Genomic DNA, 18,333 nt, shown 5'->3' with positions numbered 1-18,333 from the left:
CTGCTGTAATTTCTTGTGTGATGTTGTCACCAAGTCAAACACAAACCAGTGTCGGGTACTGTAGAACCTCCCTGAATTATAATGCAACATTCTTTATTTAAAATACTTTTTATGGATGTCTCCTCTCTAACTTTGCCTTTTTTTTTTTTTCTTCAAGTTCAATTAGGAGCCAATGGAATGAAACAAGATGCAGTTTTGTAATAAAAAGAAAAATCAGTTTCAAACTGCTTCTGTAAGGCAAACAGAACAAATATGAAGTGATCAGCTATGGCTGTAGATTTACATCCACAAAAGGTGTGTCTCTAGATGTGCTGGGTTTTTTTTTGTTTTGCATTTTTTGTTTGTTTTTGTTTTTTTTCTCCAGACATCTCTCTCTTGGCATTTAAGAGGTTTACATTTTATACAGTCATCCTGAAATAGTGGTATATTTTAAAAAAAAAAATCCTACACAAAATAAACCTTTACTTTATTCTTCACTATAGTACAAAGACAATTATGATGCTTTTTAAACTTTTTTTTAATTATTATTATTATTATACGGTCCTTACAATACAAAACACCTTAAGGTGACTGCTGTTGTGATTTGGTGCTATATAAATAAAACTGAATTGAATTTACACACTGACACCTCGAGTTATTGTTGGTTTCACCTTAATCAGAGACTTTATTTGCTTCTGTACACATGTCAGAAGGTTTTTGAGCAAGACTCTGAATTCCAAAACCAAAAACATTACAGATTCTGCGAAATGAATGTTCAGGATAGATAGGAGGGATAAAGAAATGCTTACCCGTGAATTTATCTGTAATAATAACCTTGTCCTAAAATGGATAAAACAGAAACAAGACACAAATTTGTTTGGCTGATGACTTCTGCTCAGGCTCAGCAGTGAGATCGAGCTACAAAATTATGGTGCGATGGCATGTGCTCCTGTTGGAACCACAAATCTTTAAACTTTGTTTGTTGTTTAACAAAAAAGCATTGTTGTGGGCCTGGGTACTGGGACCTGGTTCAGCAGAAGAGGGGCCTGTGAACTGAAGACTCTGCCTCCCATTCGACTTTTAAATATCCTGGGAACTACAAGTAAACCTCTCAATCTGAGAGCAAAGTTGGATGATATGGTACTACGAGGTCCTTAAGACAAGATGGGGTCTGATTATTCAAGACCTTGTCTGTCAAGAGAAGGAATTTCAGTTCAATCTTTTCATTGACTCAACAGGGAATCAATGAAGAGAAGCTAATGTGGGAGAAATATGCTTTCTCTTTTTGTCCCAGTTAACTAAAGATGCTGTCTTTCAAATCAATTTCATCTTATGGTTCTTCTTTTATAATATTTCCACTTGGATATGCCATAAGTCAAACATGTAATGGGATGTAAACCTGAAAATAACTCTGTAGATGTTAAGAGGTAAATTGATATCTTGAATGCAGAACATTTATGTAAATTGAGTCGATATGCATAGCTACAGAGCAGGATTGCCACTGGATCTGAACACAGTTTACCACCACTGTAGGATTCTATTTAGAGGCTGAAAGTTGTTAGCATCCTCCCCGGTAATCCTCCCTACTATGCTTACATCTTCAGCAGGGTGATCTCTATCTAGAGCCAAATGACAACCCACTTTGGATGCATTTTTTTCCCACCGGTCTGTGCACTGTAAGCACAGACCGGTGGAAACTCTGTGCTCCCCACTGCAAACAAGCGCACGTCTCTTGCTGTTAGATTTGTAATCAACTTCATTTTCCGACTCAGCTTTTCCTCTAAGCTGCACAAATCACTGTCCTGTACGCTGAATGGAATGAGCTGAATTGTCTAATTACATCTATATCTCATCTAGCTCCCTCCACAGTCACAGCCACATTAAACTTCCTATTTGTGTCCTCATGATTCCCATCAGCTCAGAACAAGGCCACTGTTTTGATCTTCAGAAGTTCACTGCTGATGTAACTACCGCTTCCTCTCCTTTGTCTCGAGCAAATCATCGGCACGCGTTTGATCTCAAGTCTTCTGGCATCTTTGCAAACTCATTGGGATAAATATTGTATAGGAGGCTGCAGCTGCGACCTCAGCTGATTCTCTGCCCTTTTCCAAAAGACTGGGTGGAATTACCCTCGAGTCCAGGTGTTACGACCTGTATGACTAAATACCTCGAGTGTTGCTGTCACTCACTCACTCCTATTGCTCACATGCAAATGGCTTTACAACCATCTCCCTGTCCTTCAGCCAGCCACGGTTGTCATGACAACAGAGCGGCTAATCTCCAGTGGACAGAGAGAGAGAAAGAGAGTGCATGAGCTCGCACAGAAACGTGCTTCTGGGGACGCGGAAAAGGCGTGCGAGTGTGATGAAGAGATGCAGTGCACGCTTGCTTACGTCTGTGTGTGTGTGTGTGTGTGTGTGTGTGTGTGTGTGTGTGTGTGTGTGTGTGTGTGTGTGTGTGTGTGTGTGTGTGAGAGAGAGAGAGAGAGATTGTGTGAGCTTTTTTTAAAAATAATAATGGAGTATGATTGGAAAAAAACACACATGTTCTCCATCCCACTGAGAATTCCTAAATCAACTGTTCCCTTCTTCCTTTTAAAAAAAATTCTCTCCTCCCATTTTCCCTTCTCCTGACCTTCATCATCTGTATCTACTTCCCCATCCTAACTTCTTTCCATTTAAATCTCCTGAATGTGCTCATTTTTAATGTCATTTCGTTGTTTTGTTCCACTCCGTTTCACCATACATTTTCTGGCCTTTTCCCCCTCTTCTACCTCTGACACAACCTCGTCATCCCGTCAACAACAATTCCTTAATCTTCCACACTCATCCTCTCTCTCTTGCATTCATCCCGTCAGCCTTTTCATCCTCTCAAACTGCTTCAGCTAAACCTTCTTTTCTATCTTTGTCTCTCTCTCTCTCTCTCTCTCTGCACACCTCCTTTCATCCATGCTCTCATTTCTACCCCCCTCCGTCTCCGCGCATACATATACAGTGTCCATCCATTTCCTCGTGTTCCTAAATCCTTCCCTCTCTGGCACCATGGTTGCCTAGCGGGGATCTCTCAAACGCACATATGTTAGGGCTGATTAGGCTGGCACAGCCACTGGGCGCTCGGCCCACTGGAGGAGATGATGGAGAGATTCGTGGAGAGTGTGAGGGAGTCATGGAGAGCTGTGTGTGTTGGGGGGGAGGGGGGGGGGGGTATTGATTGATTGAGCGTCAGGTGTTGGGAATTTTTTCTTTCCAATGAAAAACTACTTGGAAAAACAGTCCATATGTTCCCATACAGTGCACGACCATAGTCCGTGTGCGCGCGCTCGCTCGAGCGTGTGTGCGGATGTGGATCGGGGGGTTTGAAGTTGTTATCCGGTAGAGGGCGGAGTGAAAGCGTAAGAGAACGTGAGGAGAGGGGAAGCAGGAGCTGCAGAGGGCTGGAGCTGCGGAAAGGAACGGAGCGGACATGGGTGGCAGCGGACGCCGGGCATCTGCAGCCTGAGTGCTGGGGGCAGGAGGAGCAGGAGGGCCTCCAGTTGACTGAACAGGAAGGTTTACATTAGCAGAGCCGCAGTTAAAGAGAATAGCCTGCTGTCCGTTTAGCGCCCACACACACACACACACACACACACACACACACACACAGAGAGAGTCACTCACACATCTTAAGAACAGCGGGAGATGCATTACGTCATAGCCTCTCATTGCCCTAGATGACCGCGCGCGCAGGACGGGGAGGATGCGGGGCTGCCGGACTAGAACGGTAACAGATTCCGCTGCTGCTGCTGCTGACCGCGAGCCCCCGGCGGGTGTGTGTCGGCCGGTAGAGAAAGAAGAGGAGCCGCCGTCGCGCGGCCGCCGGCTCTGATGGCTCCTCGCGCCCAGGGCGGGAAAGAGTCACAGCAGTCGCCGCGGAGCGAGAGGGTAGGGGACAGCAGGTATCTGGGAAGTGACGTGGTGTCCGCGCCCCACAAGAAAGCAAAACGGTGCGTTTGTCGTGCATCTCGCAGGAGGGCAGGAGCGGGAAGGCGAACATGGCCGCACAGTCCGACGGCGGCAAAGCCGGGGTCGGGTGCGGCGGCGGCGGGGGTTTCGCCCAGCTCTATGATGTTGACGCCGAGGAGCCTCTGGACTCCGCGGCGATCCACATCTGTCAGTGCTGCCGCTCTTCCGCTTGCTACTGGGGCTGCCGCTCAGCTTGCCTCGGCTCTCTGCTCGGCGGGAGTCCGCCTGCCGGAGGGGTCGGCATCCGGGAGACTCACTGCCCGCCCCGGGAGCAGCTGTGGCTGGACTGCCTCTGGATCATCCTTGCCCTCCTTGTCTTCTTCTGGGACGTCGGCACGGACCTGTGCCTGGCGATGGACTACTACCAGAGGCAGGACTACCTCTGGTTCGGCCTCACTCTTTTCTTCGTACTGGTGCCCTCGGTACTGGTCCAGATTCTGAGTTTCCGATGGTTCGTGCAGGACTACACCGGCGGGGGGCTCGGGGAGGTCGAGGGGCTGACCAAGCGGGGCACGGTGGTTCTGGGGTGCCTGTATCCTGGAAGGGACCGCCTGCAGCTGGCCACTATCTGGCTGTGGCAGGCCACCATACACATCCTCCAGCTGGGACAAGTGTGGAGGTAAGAGGGGGAGGGGGGCAACACAAACACACCTGATCCTTCTCTCGCTCTCTCTCTCTCTAACAGGCTCACAAAAACTTAATGCTCCTAATGAGCAGAGCAGGGTGTCCACTTGATGTGGCTACTAGAAAAGACAGCTCGCTTCACAGTGACAGGCAGGAGAGAAAAGCGAGAGGAAGACATGGAAAGGCTCTCTGCGACTCCCTCTGTGCTTCAGTTGCTTTCTGGGAATGACAGGAAGATATTAAGAGAGACCGTCAGGAGAACAGAGAGCCTGATTTCACACACAAACTCTGATCTGTTGAAACTTTTCATTTCTGACTCATCCTATGAAAAGCTAATTCAGCAACTCGCTGACCGCCCTGCAGTAAGAAAGAGTAGAATTCAGAGCCAGAACAGAACCTGAGTAAAGCATCTGCAGTTGCAGAGTAGCTACAGTTAAGCCTTCACACAGTGTAAAGAAACAAAGTGAGCCACATCCTTGTGTGTTTTAAGGGCTGACCGAAGCGCTCTCCATGGTGCTGAACAGATTCCCAGCATTTCCAGCTTTTGGTCAAGGCTCTTCCCTTCTGAAATGTCAGCATGCCTTTGCGTGTATCTGTGTGTGCGCTGACACATGTCAGCACGTGTGTGTGAACAGTGGAAAAACGGTGTCAAGGCTCTTCCCATGAGTGTCAGCATGCATGGAGAGTACAAAGAGGAAAAGCATCTGCGCTTCTGGCAGCACATCTCTTACTCTCTCTCTCTCTCCCTCTCTCTATTTATCTCTCTCTCTCACACACACAGACACACACATATATTCCCACAGTTGGACAATGTTAGGTGTTAATTGTGCTAAAAGCACTGTTGGGGGAAAAACTGAAATACACACACTTCTTTTCATTGTGGGCTTCTTGCCTCATATAAGCATGCAGCTTGGTCTACACACACAAACACACACACTGTAGTTATAGAAGTAACACGAGTGCGCTGGTGTTTTTTTTTTCCTTTCCAGCTTCCCAGTTTATGTAAGGACAACGTTTGCTCTCTTCCCTCCCTCCTCTCTCTTCTCTCTGAGAAGACTTCTTAATGGTGTCCACTTGCCCCTGGGTGGGCAGCAGGGAGAGTAGAGTAGTGTGTGTGTGTGTTTACGTCCTACTATGCTGATGTGCTACACAGCTTCTGTGCTTTGGTTGTAGGGTTAAATCAACCCCTCTCACACCCATACACACTTACCAGTATTTGTCCCCCCTTGGCCCTCAGAATGGACTCTCCCACCTGGAGGAAGGGCCGGATGGGAAGGAGCATAGAGAGAGGGTGGGGGAGAAGAGGGCGAGAAAGGGTGGTTATAGCTGGGGAAATTGAGAGATGGAGAGGCCGTGGAGAGGGAGAGATGGGGGGTGAGGACATGCACAAGTGGAGTGAAAAAGAAGGGGGAGGGGAGAAGAAGGAGACGTGAGAGTGGTGGGGGCAGGGTGGGCTGGATGGAAGATCAGCTGTACTTGGTTTGAGACCACCTCCTTCCATGTCAGGCCATTAAGGAGCTTGTCTGCTACACTCAACACTGCAGACCAGAGCTCCTGTTTACAGAAGCCAAACAAATGATACTGATTATTTATCCTTCACTGCTCTTGAGTCAAGGACACACATCCTTCTGGCCTTATTTTAAAACCAAAACATCTCGAAATGGTTCGTTTGGGAGGGCCGGCGTGCTGTAAATCGATGCACATGTGGGCATTTTCTTCCAGGGACGCTGCATTATTTATGGGGCGTGAATTAACCTCCAGCTCTAATAGGCGTACTGTACATAATGTAGAAGTGCACGTCTGCATGGAGGACACCCATGCATGGACTGCAGCCATGCACGGGGAAGCTGAAGGATTTTATTTTTACAGCACGTTTACATTTGTGTGCATACTCCTCTCACACACACACACACGCTCAGTGTGGCAGTGAGGCAGTTTAATTGAGATCACTGCCTACATCCCGCCCACATGTGCTGTAGTTTCCCACATCCAGCACGTATAGATCAGCATCTCTTCAAGGCTGTTTATAGAAAGGTTAAATTCAGTGTAATGAAGTAATGAAGGCTAGAAATATTCACAGCCACCAATCAGGTGAAACAGGAATAAGTCAGAGTGTTGGTTTTGATTTAGTTGCCCAATTAAGCGAAAGAACGCAAGGGAAGATGTGACCTATTAGGCTCATTTCCAGCTCCTTATTCTTATTCCTGGACTCTGGTAGAGTTCAAAATAATCCATATCTGTCTGATACGGGACCTTGATGAAGTCCACGAGTTTGACTGCCGTCTGAGACCAGCTCTTTTGGCTCCCTTTAAACCAGCTTTTTCTAATTGGCCGGCCCTCCAGCAGGCGGGAAGCTGCTCGTGTGCCTTAGATGACCATATTAGGGAGATCTGCTATCAGTGACAGCATGCAGATTTTTTTATTTATATTTTTTGCATCTAAAGGAGGTGTGTTAAAAATAAGGCCTGAGGGCCAGAAGTGGCCCAGCACAGGCTCCAACCCGACCCAGTGGACATCTTTGGTGGAGTCTGAAGGAGGGCGTAAATTTTGAATTTATCTATATTTTAATAAAGTTGACATCTTGTTCACCATCCATACTACATCAAAGTAATGAAGTAATAGATTTTTTCATGATCTACTATAGAAATTTAAGTTTTTTTCAGTTTGTCCTCAGTAAAATATAATTAATTAATTAAAAAAGATATTTTCTGTGATTTAACAAAAACATTCTGCTTCAAACGTACAGGACAATCCAGAACTTTTACTGTTATTTTTACACATTTATTTCTTACATTTTAAGCCCAAAGAGTAATTTCTTTATCATGTAGAAAAACTAACATGTACTGTTGAATTTGCACTTCTTCTTTATTACATTGTGATATCGCAGAGATTTAATGTGCAGATAAACTGCTTTACACTTTGATCTTAAGTGAGTCTGGCACACTTAAGATCAAAGCAGGCCGTACATGGCCCACGACGTGAAATGAGTTTGACTTCCCTGATTGAATGTGTGTAGAAAAGCCTGACATATGCGTGTTTGCCCCTCTGAACCCCTACAGGTACATCAGGACGCTGTACCTAGGCGTCATGTCGCGTCGGCAGAAGGAGCACCAGCGGCGCTGGTACTGGGCCATGATGTTCGAGTACGCTGACGTCAACATGTTGCGTTTGCTGGAAACGTTTCTGGAGTCGGCGCCTCAGTTGGTCCTGCAGCTCTGCATCATGATCCAGGAGAACCGAGCTGAGACGCTACAGTGTAGGTGGTTGGATGGATTTACAGACTGCACTGTACCGGCGTAATAGCATGTTTTCGCGTAGCCGGCAAACAGCATGCAAATGAGCAGCTGCTCAAGTGCTAATTATCAATTTGCACCTATTGTGCTTGATTATGTGTAGCTGCAGATGGCTGCTGGATTTCGCAGGTTTTTACTGTTGTTCAGGTTGTCAAAGATAGAAAGCGATGTGCGAGTCAGACTCCATCATCCTCCTCTTCCGTGTTGCATGCATCATCTTGGGCGGCCACCCACTGGTGTTATTCATCGCGCTCACTCTGGAGTTTTGGGACACAGTTTACCTTAATGGAAAGATGTGACGAGTACACAAGGGGGCGGATACACACGGCAGCTGGGACATTAAAAATAACTTTGTATTTGAGACTCGTCATTACCAAATGTCTCGGTCGTGACACGCACTACCTCTTACTTATTGTATGCTCACACCATTACACAAAACAACCTTCCCCCCTCTCCCTCCCTAGTGAGTCATTATAATGTCGTGTTTATACAAAACAGGAGAAGCATGGAAATCATCCACCTCTGTGTCTCCCTGCAGGCATTTCCTCCTTAGCCTCCCTCCTGTCTCTCGCCTGGGTTCTGGCCTCCTACCACAAACTGCTCCGAGACTCTCGTGACGACCAGCGCAGCATGAGTTACCGCGGGGCGCTGCTGCACCTCTTCTGGCGCCTCTTCACCATCTTCTCCCGCGTCCTCTCGCTCGCCCTCTTTGCCTCCCTCTTCCACATCTACTTCGGCATCTTCGTGGTGCTCCACTGGTGCGCCATGGCCTTCTGGGTGGTGCACGGAGGCACTGATTTCTGCATGTCCAAGTGGGAGGAGGTGCTCTTCAACATGGTGGTCGGCATTGTCTACATCTTCTGCTGGTTCAACGTGAAAGAGGGTCGGACGCGATACAGGATGGTGGCGTACTACACCGTGGTGCTGGCCGAGAACAGCATCCTGACCGGGCTGTGGTGAGTTTAGCGCCGTTTGCATTCTTTGATATCCCTGATGCAACAAGCGTAAAATCGTAAAATATGTTTTTTCACATAAATATCACAGAATGTATGCAAGAATATCCAAAAACTATAAAAGGTAGGCGTACCTCTTACTTCACAAGGAGCTACCGTAAAGGCACGCAGGTTCATCCAGCTTCACAAAGCTAAATGGCAATGATCTGTATAATGATCTCTTTCTAATTCTCTTATAAATGTTTTCTTCTCCTTCCTTTGTAATTTTGGAGTTTTTTTTTATCTTTTCTATGCTGCCTGTGTTCTCTCAGGCTTTCCTTTCATTCTTTACTTCCTGTTTTATTTTGAAGGTTACTTGTTCTTGTTCTGCTGAGTATTTAATCTGTATTGTATCCTGCTCAGACTTCAAATTTATTCTGAAATGAACAAGTAAACAGACACATTTAAAGTATACCATAAGTGCTTACCAAGGCTTAGCCCATTTACAACACTAGCAAGGTAAGCCTATATCACAATATTCATGTAATAAAAGGCTAGTAAATGCTTTCGTGATGAGTTTACTGCCATACTACTTGCAATATAACTAATGGCCACATGGCCCAGGGCCAGTAAGTAGTACACCGAAAAATTGTTTTGCCAGTTGATGACAGTGTTTCTGGCAGCCAGAGTTATCACAGTCATGGCTTTATTGAAATTCATCCATCTTTTCATGTGCTCTCATCCACCACCAGCATGCTTTACATGTTTGTGCAGTCGTTTTAATATGCTAAAGCAAAAAGCTGCGTGTATGCAAACAAACTGCTTGGTTAAATTTGACAGATCGCTTTAAAGTTTGGTGCCCTCCTCCTGTCCCTCTAGCAGTGCCACCTGCAGCATGCAGGGGCTTGTCTAAAAGAAGGGTTACTGAGTGTACGACTCTACATTTATTTTAAAACGATGATTAGAAATTATTTTGCCGATTTAGATTATTAATATTAAGTACAACTCCACTAATAAACCATGTTTTAAAATACACACTGGGCTACCCATCAGTAGATAAAACAATTATAATCAGATTTGGGGGACCAGTGGGAAAGATGGTTTAATGCTATAAACACGTGTAGATGTACACCGATTAATTTAACCCCTGTACTGTCACCTGTCATCCTGTAGGTATGCCTACAGAGATCCAGTGCTGACCGACTCCTATGCCGTCCTGGCACTGTGCAGCGTCTACCTGACATTCGCAGGGGGCGTCCTGGTCATGCTGCTGTACTACGGTTTCCTCCATCCTGCCACTGCCCACCTCCAGCCAAGTCCCGCCTCATCCTGCTGTGCCCAGCTGCTCTGGGGTCTCCCTCTCCCCCCGTCAGCCCCACCCACGGCCCCTCCCACACCAGCCCACATGGCCAAGTCACAGACGGAAGAGGATGTGGCCGAGACGTGTCTTCCCGTCTTCCAGGTGAGGTCTGCGCCCCCCACTTCCAAGCCCGAGGGCCCGCTTATAAAGATCGACATGCCCAGGAAGCGTTACCCAGCATGGGATGCCCACTATGTAGACAGGCGCCTGCGGAGGACTATAAACATCCTGCAGTACATAACGCCAGCCGCTGTGGGCATCCGCTATCGTGATGGACCCCTCCTGTATGAACTGTTGCAGTATGAGTCCTCACTCTGACAAACACACAAATCAGCACACACACACACATATACAGACAAGTACACAAAAGCACATGTGCACCATAAAAAAACATGTATGTATATGTGGATGTTCAGATTTAGAGAAGATTTAGAAACACGTTCATGCACAGAAAGTCACACTTGATATAAGCACATACACACACAGAAGCAATCTGTCACACTTATATGTGTGCGCACACACGCGATCACACTTACATTCCTTGCGGGCACCTGCGACCTGTGAGTCCCATGGCCATGACTCAACAAGCTGCTTCGGCGCGAGTCCGTCTCCTCCTCTCTTAAACCTTTTGTCACTCTATTTAACTTTAATCGTCCCTCACTTGGTCTCATTTCCTTAATTTCACATGTGCGCGCTCCGCGGCAAAGAAAAAAAAAGTAAAAATATGAAAAATAAGCGTAGTTTTACGATGGAGTCCTTGACCACCGCAAGCCATTTATGTTGCACGCGTTCACAGGTTTAAGAAGAATAAAAGGATGTGACACAATGACGGTCACTTTTAATAAAATGAGTTGTAACATGTCGTTATTAGTCTGGTCAAAAGATAGTGTATATATTTTCTATGTACAGAGAGGATGTTTTTTAATCTGTTGTTATGTTGTTGTTGGACACATCAGTTTCTCGACATCACTGACAAGGTTAACGGGGAGAGTGGCCGAGCATGATGGAAAAGATGGAGACAAAGTGGCAGTAATGGCATCCAAGGCACACTCAAACAACAATTTTTACATTTGCAGCCTCAATTTTAAAGAATCTAAAATTTTAGCTAAAGTCTCTCAGAAGGACAGTTTTAGTTTAGTAGATTTACTTGTCTTGTCAAAGGCAACAAGTAAAATATTAGCACTAGAGAGTTGACTAGCTTAGCTTAGCTTAAAAAAACTGAAAACAGGTAAAAACAGCTAGCCTGGATTTCTTCTCCTAAAGTATCTAGTAGCTAGCATCTTGTCTTATTTAAATTATACAAAAAGATAAATGTAAAAAATAGTTTTTTGTGGGTTCAGAAAGTAGCCAAACCATCTACCATTAAGAATAATTGCACATTTACTTGCTCCTAAGACAGTAAAAGAGTAACTCTTCGAATTTTGGAGTTCATGTGCTTGTGATTCAAAATATGGAAACAAATTCATACTATAAAAATTATAATTCTTATTGATCAGGGCTTTTAAAAGAAATGTGTTAGTTCATACCTGACCTATCAGGGTAATCAGGGGAGTAAGTTTTCCAGCTAATCTGGGTTACTTTGTGTAGCGCAATAGTAGATGCTATGTTATAAATTCATACTTATCTAAATAAAGAAAAGCATGTATATGAATTTGTAGCAAATGTTATTTCTATCAACAAAATAGTTACTTTTCTATGCTTGTTTCTGCCTACACGATGTCAACAACTCAGCAAGTCCTGCCACAAAATCTGACTCGAGATCTTGAAAGCTAAAGGTTTTTACCTGTTTTTGGTTGTTATGCTAACCTAGGCAGTCTGCTTGCAGGAACTCATATTTAATGGAGAGATAAAGAACTAGTACAACTTTCCTCATGTAACTCAAAGGCCAATTGAGCATAGAACAAAGCAAGCCCAACTATATCCTTAAGATAGACTTGAAAAAAGTATGTTGAGGGCAGTTAGCAACATGTTAGCTGTAATGTGGAAAAATGAAAAACAGTTGCTTCTTAAAGCATATTACAAAAGCACTAAAATAATTTCTTCCTGAACATTTGGAAAAGTAAAAATGTAAAAAGTAAAGTCCTAGATGATGTTGGTCATAACCATATTGCTCATCTGGGAGGGAAATAAAGTGTGAAATTTGAATGCCATCTTAGGGGAAGTTCTCCATCATTTCCTTTTATGCTCCAAGTAGTTGTGGGAGGTCTTTTTATATCATAAAAATAAAGGTAGATTCAAGCGTAATTGTTTTTAATTGAGGTCTACTACATTTTTTTTGTGTGATAGCTTAATCATGTTGGTCCCACACTAACAGGGTGCTGCCACTGAAAATGACATAAAACAGTTTTGGACTTCAGTCATCACAACCCTCCCAGTGACTTGTCTTCTCCTGTTTCGTGTCCAATATCAACTCCTCCAAAGCCACCCACAGCTGAGCTGTGGTGTATGGCTCATTATTTATTTCTTTTGGTTTGTTTACCCCTGTAATCCAAGCTGTTACATTGGCAGGCGAAAACACATGAGCTGAGATATTAGTCATCAGCATGTCAACGGGAACGGTGCAACTCCTGAAATCTCACGCTGTGGGGGGGGGGAAGGAGGTGTTTCCTCTGATCCCGTTCCATGAGCCCACTTTCTCCTGCTTTCTACAACCGCCTTTGCTATGAGGGCTGGGTATAGAGAGAGTTAAAACTGGGGTACGTCAACAAATTTTGTAATTTTGGTAAAAGTCAAAGTCTTTCTGAGAGCGACTTGCAAATATACGTAATTTATTAATTTATTAGTCCTCAAATTATAATTCTGTGATTGATTTCAACCAGTGACCCAGAAGTATGAGAATCTTTTGAATTATTGGTAAAACCTGCAATTTTAAGGTATCACATTAAAATTTGGTTGTAGAAAAGCTTGTCGGATATGACCAGTGCTCCCTTTCCATGGCCACTGACTCTGAAGATACCAAGGCATTCCCAAAAACAGCCAAGAGACAATATCTTTAGTTTGTCCTGGGTCTACCCAAGGTGTCTCCTCAGTAGTCTCACCTAAGAAACTTCCAGGATGCATATTAGTCAGATGCCTGAAACACCTCACTTGGTGTCTTTATATGCTGAGAAGAAACATCTCTACTCTGAGTCCTTACCTTATCTCTAAGGATGAGTCCAGACAGTCTTTTGAGTCTTCTTTCTGGTAGTTGTATCCACCGTTTTATTCCTTCAGTCACTATTCACAGTTTGTGGCCAAATAGTTACGGATCACTACAAACATTGTACCAATCTCTGGTCAGCCTCCCAATCCATTTTCCCCCATTCATGAGCAAGACCCCAAGACACTTTAACTCCTCTATTTGAGAAAACAGCCTGTCCCCATAGCAAAGTGGGCAATCCACCTTCTTCTGGCTCAGAACCATCGCTTCAGACTTACAGGTGTTAACTATCAACCCCGCTGCTTATTAGCTGTGAACCACTTAGTGTCTGGAAAGCAAAAAAGTCAGCATCGTACTCAAACAACCAAGACGCAATGTCAAGACCCAATATCCTCTGTCCTTGGCTGTTCCTACAAATTTTGTGCATGAAAGTTCAGAGAAAAATGACAAAGTTGGAGCAACAAAAAACCAAAACTTAGCGATAATGATAGTCCTGATCCTTACCTTGGGAAACATTGCCAGCTTTAACCCTAAGGCTTGTTTAAGGGTTAGGGTCACATCTACCATTTAGCGCTTTCACCTGTTTGGTGAAATGCAACCCTAACGGCAACCCTACCACCAAAGTGGTTCACCGATGAACTAGCGGATGTTAAGAACACCATTAATGACTGATAAAGTTAATCAGTAGATAAAACTGTAATAATTACCCCAGTGTGGAATTTTTTTTAATTTAAATAAGGAGACTAAAAGCAGAAATACAGCGTCCCTTTAAGTGTGAACGATAGGTGGGCTCACATTATTTTTCTGTGGTGCTAGCCGACTAACAAAACAGACAAATCAGTCCATTTGCTGCGATCCGGCGAGTAGAAACATTAGTTGCGAACGCGTAACAGAAGCAGCAGCATCAGTGTTCATATGGTGCGACACTCTCGAGCTTCAGAGTCAACTGGCTGCTAATCCCACTTCATATGGTGCAAATACAAAACACACATGTACTTATGGTGCAATAAGGGCAGATTGTCTCTTTGAATTCTATGGTGCAACTTGAGTACTGCCTTCAGTTATCAGCCAAGGCTGTGCCAAAGGCTCCGTCCAAACGGACAACTGCTCTTCCTGTCCTGCAGAAGCTATGCAAGTCTCCAACATGGGGGAGATGTGCTTAGTGTACACACAGACACACACAAACACACACGGTTTTCCTCTGAAGCAGGGAGAGACACACAATGAAAAGCAGTGTAATAACATGGGATGTATCCCTACCTCACCGCTTGAACACACACAAACACACTCACACACCAATGTCCAGTATTCCCTTACCCCTTTATAATTTGGGAACAATATTCATATGGTGCTATTGAGTAAAGCTAGATGGGTTTTTGTATAGTTGTGGTTACAGTGAAGAATTAGCCAAATATGTGTATCAAACATTCAAATCGATGAAACAGTCTAATTCCTTCATGTTGACGGCGTATGTAAAAACAGCAACACTTTCCGTCTCTGTGAAACACATCAAAGCAACAATGCCTTATCTGCTCGACTGAAGTGGAGGTGGTTTCTTTTTTTCTTTCTTTTTTTCTGTGTGTGTGTGGTTTTTTTTAAGATATGAGTCATAGGAGGGTGGTGCTACTTTTCTGGTACACTCTGATCTGGACATGCACTGTACATGAAGAATAGCGTCAACACGCAGAAATCAAAGGAAAACAGCGTCATGTGCCATTTAGAGAGCACAGTCAGGCATCTCCTGCTCGTTTCACAGAAAAACAAATAATCTCGCATGAGCGATCTGGATTTGAGAGTAAATATAAATGGCCAAGAGTCACAGCTTATATGTTTCTGAACAAAGAGCAGCTGCCCCGCTTGTTTTTTTCCCACAGCATTAACCGCTGATTTAATTTTTTTGATCCAATCCACAGCTCTTTGCACCCAGAGCTCCAGCCAATGAGAAATCAGGTTTATTATAGCCAAATCAGGTTAGAAGCAACCAAATAATACAATTCTCTCTCTTTATATGGAACTACTCATAAGGAGCGTTCAGACTCAGCAATAGCCTCATGATCAAAGTCCAGGTATCATACATCAGTCTCGGTTGTGTCACCCAGCAGTCAAAAATCATCCACACTGGGCCTATGACTGAGCCTGCGCGCTCTGAGTGATAAGTTTCTTCCGAGAAAACCAGAGCCTTATTCATGCCCACACTGTAAGAGAATTTAAATCCAGTAGGTGTTATGTCACTGTTGTATGGCTTCACATCCACAGCTATGCAAGGTTACAAGCAAGAAGGTTCTGGCCTTAGATAACCTTTACAGAAATACCACATCACTGTTCTCACGCGTTGCTTGTTTTTATATATATGTTTTAGGCTTTTTTTTCTCTTAGGAGGAAGGAATAAACCATAAAGTCTTGATGTGCAGAATTGCAAATATGTGATGTACCATTTGTTTACAGATTTTAAGCTTTTTGCATTTTTCTTAAATAATTTGGTGATTATTTTTATGGACTTTACATTGTTCTCTATCAGGATTGACTTCTGATGGTTTAAAATTGGTCGGGAGGGGAAAACTGTACCTTGGGAATAACTGGGATGAATGCCACCTCCCGACTGAGGAATGTGTATCTGTGAAAATGAAATGAAAACCAAGGAGTTGTTTTTCCTTTGGATAAAATACATAAATGTTCCACTATCAGGGTCTACAAAGCATATGAGGCCTGTGGTAAGGCTGTGTGTGTGTGTGTGTGTGTGTGTGTGTGTGTGTGTGTGTGTGTGTGTGTGTGTGTGTGTGTGTCTGAGCACAAGCTACCATACCGTGTCATGAATGCTTCATATATTCTTTTGCGTGCTTGGTCTAGAGCTGTGAAAGTATGGTTTTATTGAGGCCAGATGTTAAGTTGTTTCTGATCTCAGACCAGTTTTTACCAGATCTGAGTCCGATGACAATTCAAATCCTTTCCTTGAGGAACCGAAGAGGTTTGGTAGTTTTGGCACAGAAAATGAACAAAAAGGATTTCAGTGGTTTGACTCAGGTTTGGATACTATAAGCACAGGGCAGGGTCAAACTAAACCTTAACTTGGAAGTACCTGTTAGACGTACCATGAGCTTTTATTTTGTTAGGGTCATGCTTTTCTACCATGTTCTTCAGCTTGGGGGGAGAAAAAAAGTAGCTCTAGCGACTTCGATGTGCAAAAGTAACTTTTATTTTCTTGTGGGTGGCATTTTGATTGTAAATACCTTTTTCTGGTAATCCTTCTCAGTTGGATCTATGTTCCATGGGTTTGCTTAGATGGCTCTTTGAAATGTACCGATAGTAAATGTTCTTTCTAAATATCCAGAATGTAAAACGAGAGAAGAAAAATTCAGCCTGACTGGAAGCTGTGTTTTCATAGGAATCTGTGCCATTGTGTTGTCTTGAGTATAAGCACACTGATATTAGCTCTGTGGGTGGGATGACGTTTTTGGAGGTGATTTGCCAGACAACTGTGCTCCTTTTTTTTACTTTAAAATAAAATAATTATTAAGCAATAATTTATTTCAAAAGAAACCTTCACAAGAAATGTTTATCATAATATATGACAAAATAATTTGTTATACATTATGATTTTAGTCACAGAAAATTCAGAGAGAAGACTTTCATGTTTATGGGGGGAAATTAACAAGACAAAATAATGGTAAATGTAAAAATAGAAAAAGTTAACATTCTGACAACTAATTTATTTTTTTTTAAACCTTAATCTTGATTTCTGAGTTCAATCTTGCACATTTATCACTTCATCAATTCAGGTTATCTTTGCTTACATATTACTACAAAAATGTCAAATTAAAAAATCCATTGGGTAATTATTTTTGCTTCAGTTTAAAGTTTAACGTACAAGGAAATGGCTAATTAGCTAGCTAGCTAGTTCTGGCCAAAAAGCTAACGCTAACGAAAAATTTTTTCGCACAATTGGTTTTGTTTGGAATAAATAACATAAAAGATATAAAATAATAAATCGGAAGTATTCATTTATTATAAAAGAAGACTTCTCCCACATCTAATCTCTGTACAAACCTTATCTAGAGAGTTTGTGACTTCTAGTCACATTTATCATTTATCTTTTAGTCGTATATTTAGCATACATATCATTAGACATGAAAGCAGCATCTTTTTATAATTGTCCATATTTTCCAAGTCAGTCATTAGTTTTTACCTTCATTAAAAAAAATGTTCAATTTCTCAATTCACCCCAATTCCAAATATCAGCTCGCTAGTTTGGTTCTGACTAAAAAAATACAGTGTCTCGTACAAAAACAAAAAAAGCTAACTAGCCATTTCCCTTTTCCTGCAGTCCAGGTGATTGTGATAAAAATGTATATATTGGATAAGGAGGACATTTTAAACTCCACATATAATCAACTAGCTGAGTGCAGTGCAATCACAAAAAAGCCAAAACATGGGCGTGTATTACATTTCATATGCGAGTCGGGCTGTCTGGCTTACATCTCCTAACTTCACTACAGAAATTCAAATCGCTCCCACGTCAGCTCATGAGAGATACCATTCAGGGGGTTTCCCTAATTCACAACAAATACAAATGGGAGGGGAACGAGAAGACCCATCGTGTACCTTCAGTTTGTGTATTGCGTGTCTACGATAGTACCTAAGCATTACGGTTAAGAGTTGAATGATATTTTCGGTGATTCTAGGCAGCCACCATTAGGAAATGTGTTATTTTTGTTACAATACCTCCTGAAAATAAAGTCTATTTATCTGTGAAGAGACAAAGATTTACAATAATACAGATGACTACATAGAAATTATGACAGATTTTAAATGATGTGAAAGAAATATAAATGAAAACATGTACAGTTCGTTTGGTTTTGAACACAGAACAAATGTATATGCGTCAGTATTGAGTTTGATTTTATATGTTTATCATTTTATTACATTGTAATGTGACTGCAATGGAGAAAAAAAAAATATAAAGGAATATAAATTAATTTTTCCCAAAGGTGTCTCGGTTGTTTTTCCC

The 18,333-nt window shown here is 43.1% G+C and overlaps 1 protein-coding gene across 1 annotated transcript; it reads left to right on the top strand.

The window, feature by feature from the left end:
- The first annotated feature begins 3,413 nt into the window (after positions 1-3,413).
- On the top strand, positions 3,414-12,433 carry xkr6a (XK, Kell blood group complex subunit-related family, member 6a). Its single transcript, XM_085448035.1, has 4 exons — positions 3,414-4,599; positions 7,664-7,860; positions 8,436-8,853; positions 10,003-12,433. Exons 1-4 carry the CDS (start codon positions 4,010-4,012, stop codon positions 10,505-10,507), a joined length of 1,710 nt encoding a protein of 569 aa, XP_085304161.1. The 5' UTR covers positions 3,414-4,009; the 3' UTR covers positions 10,508-12,433.
- The last annotated feature ends 5,900 nt before the right edge of the window (positions 12,434-18,333 follow it).

Source organism: Copadichromis virginalis, linkage group LG23 (assembly GCF_057382275.1).
Source record: "Copadichromis virginalis isolate Kocher_CV1m ecotype Utaka linkage group LG23, C_Virginalis_male_GT1.1, whole genome shotgun sequence".
Lineage (NCBI taxonomy): Eukaryota > Metazoa > Chordata > Actinopteri > Cichliformes > Cichlidae > Copadichromis > Copadichromis virginalis.
This window is presented reverse-complemented; position numbering and strand designations above follow the sequence as displayed.

Excerpts from the sequence above, each read along its gene's own strand:
- xkr6a (XM_085448035.1), top strand. The coding sequence starts at position 4,010 with ATGGCCGCACAGTCCGACGGCGGCAAAGCCGGGGTCGGGTGCGGCGGC. Across the intron at positions 4,600-7,663 it reads CAGCTGGGACAAGTGTGGAG|GTACATCAGGACGCTGTACC; the intron begins GTAAGAGGGGGA and ends GAACCCCTACAG. Across the intron at positions 7,861-8,435 it reads CCGAGCTGAGACGCTACAGT|GCATTTCCTCCTTAGCCTCC; the intron begins GTAGGTGGTTGG and ends GTCTCCCTGCAG.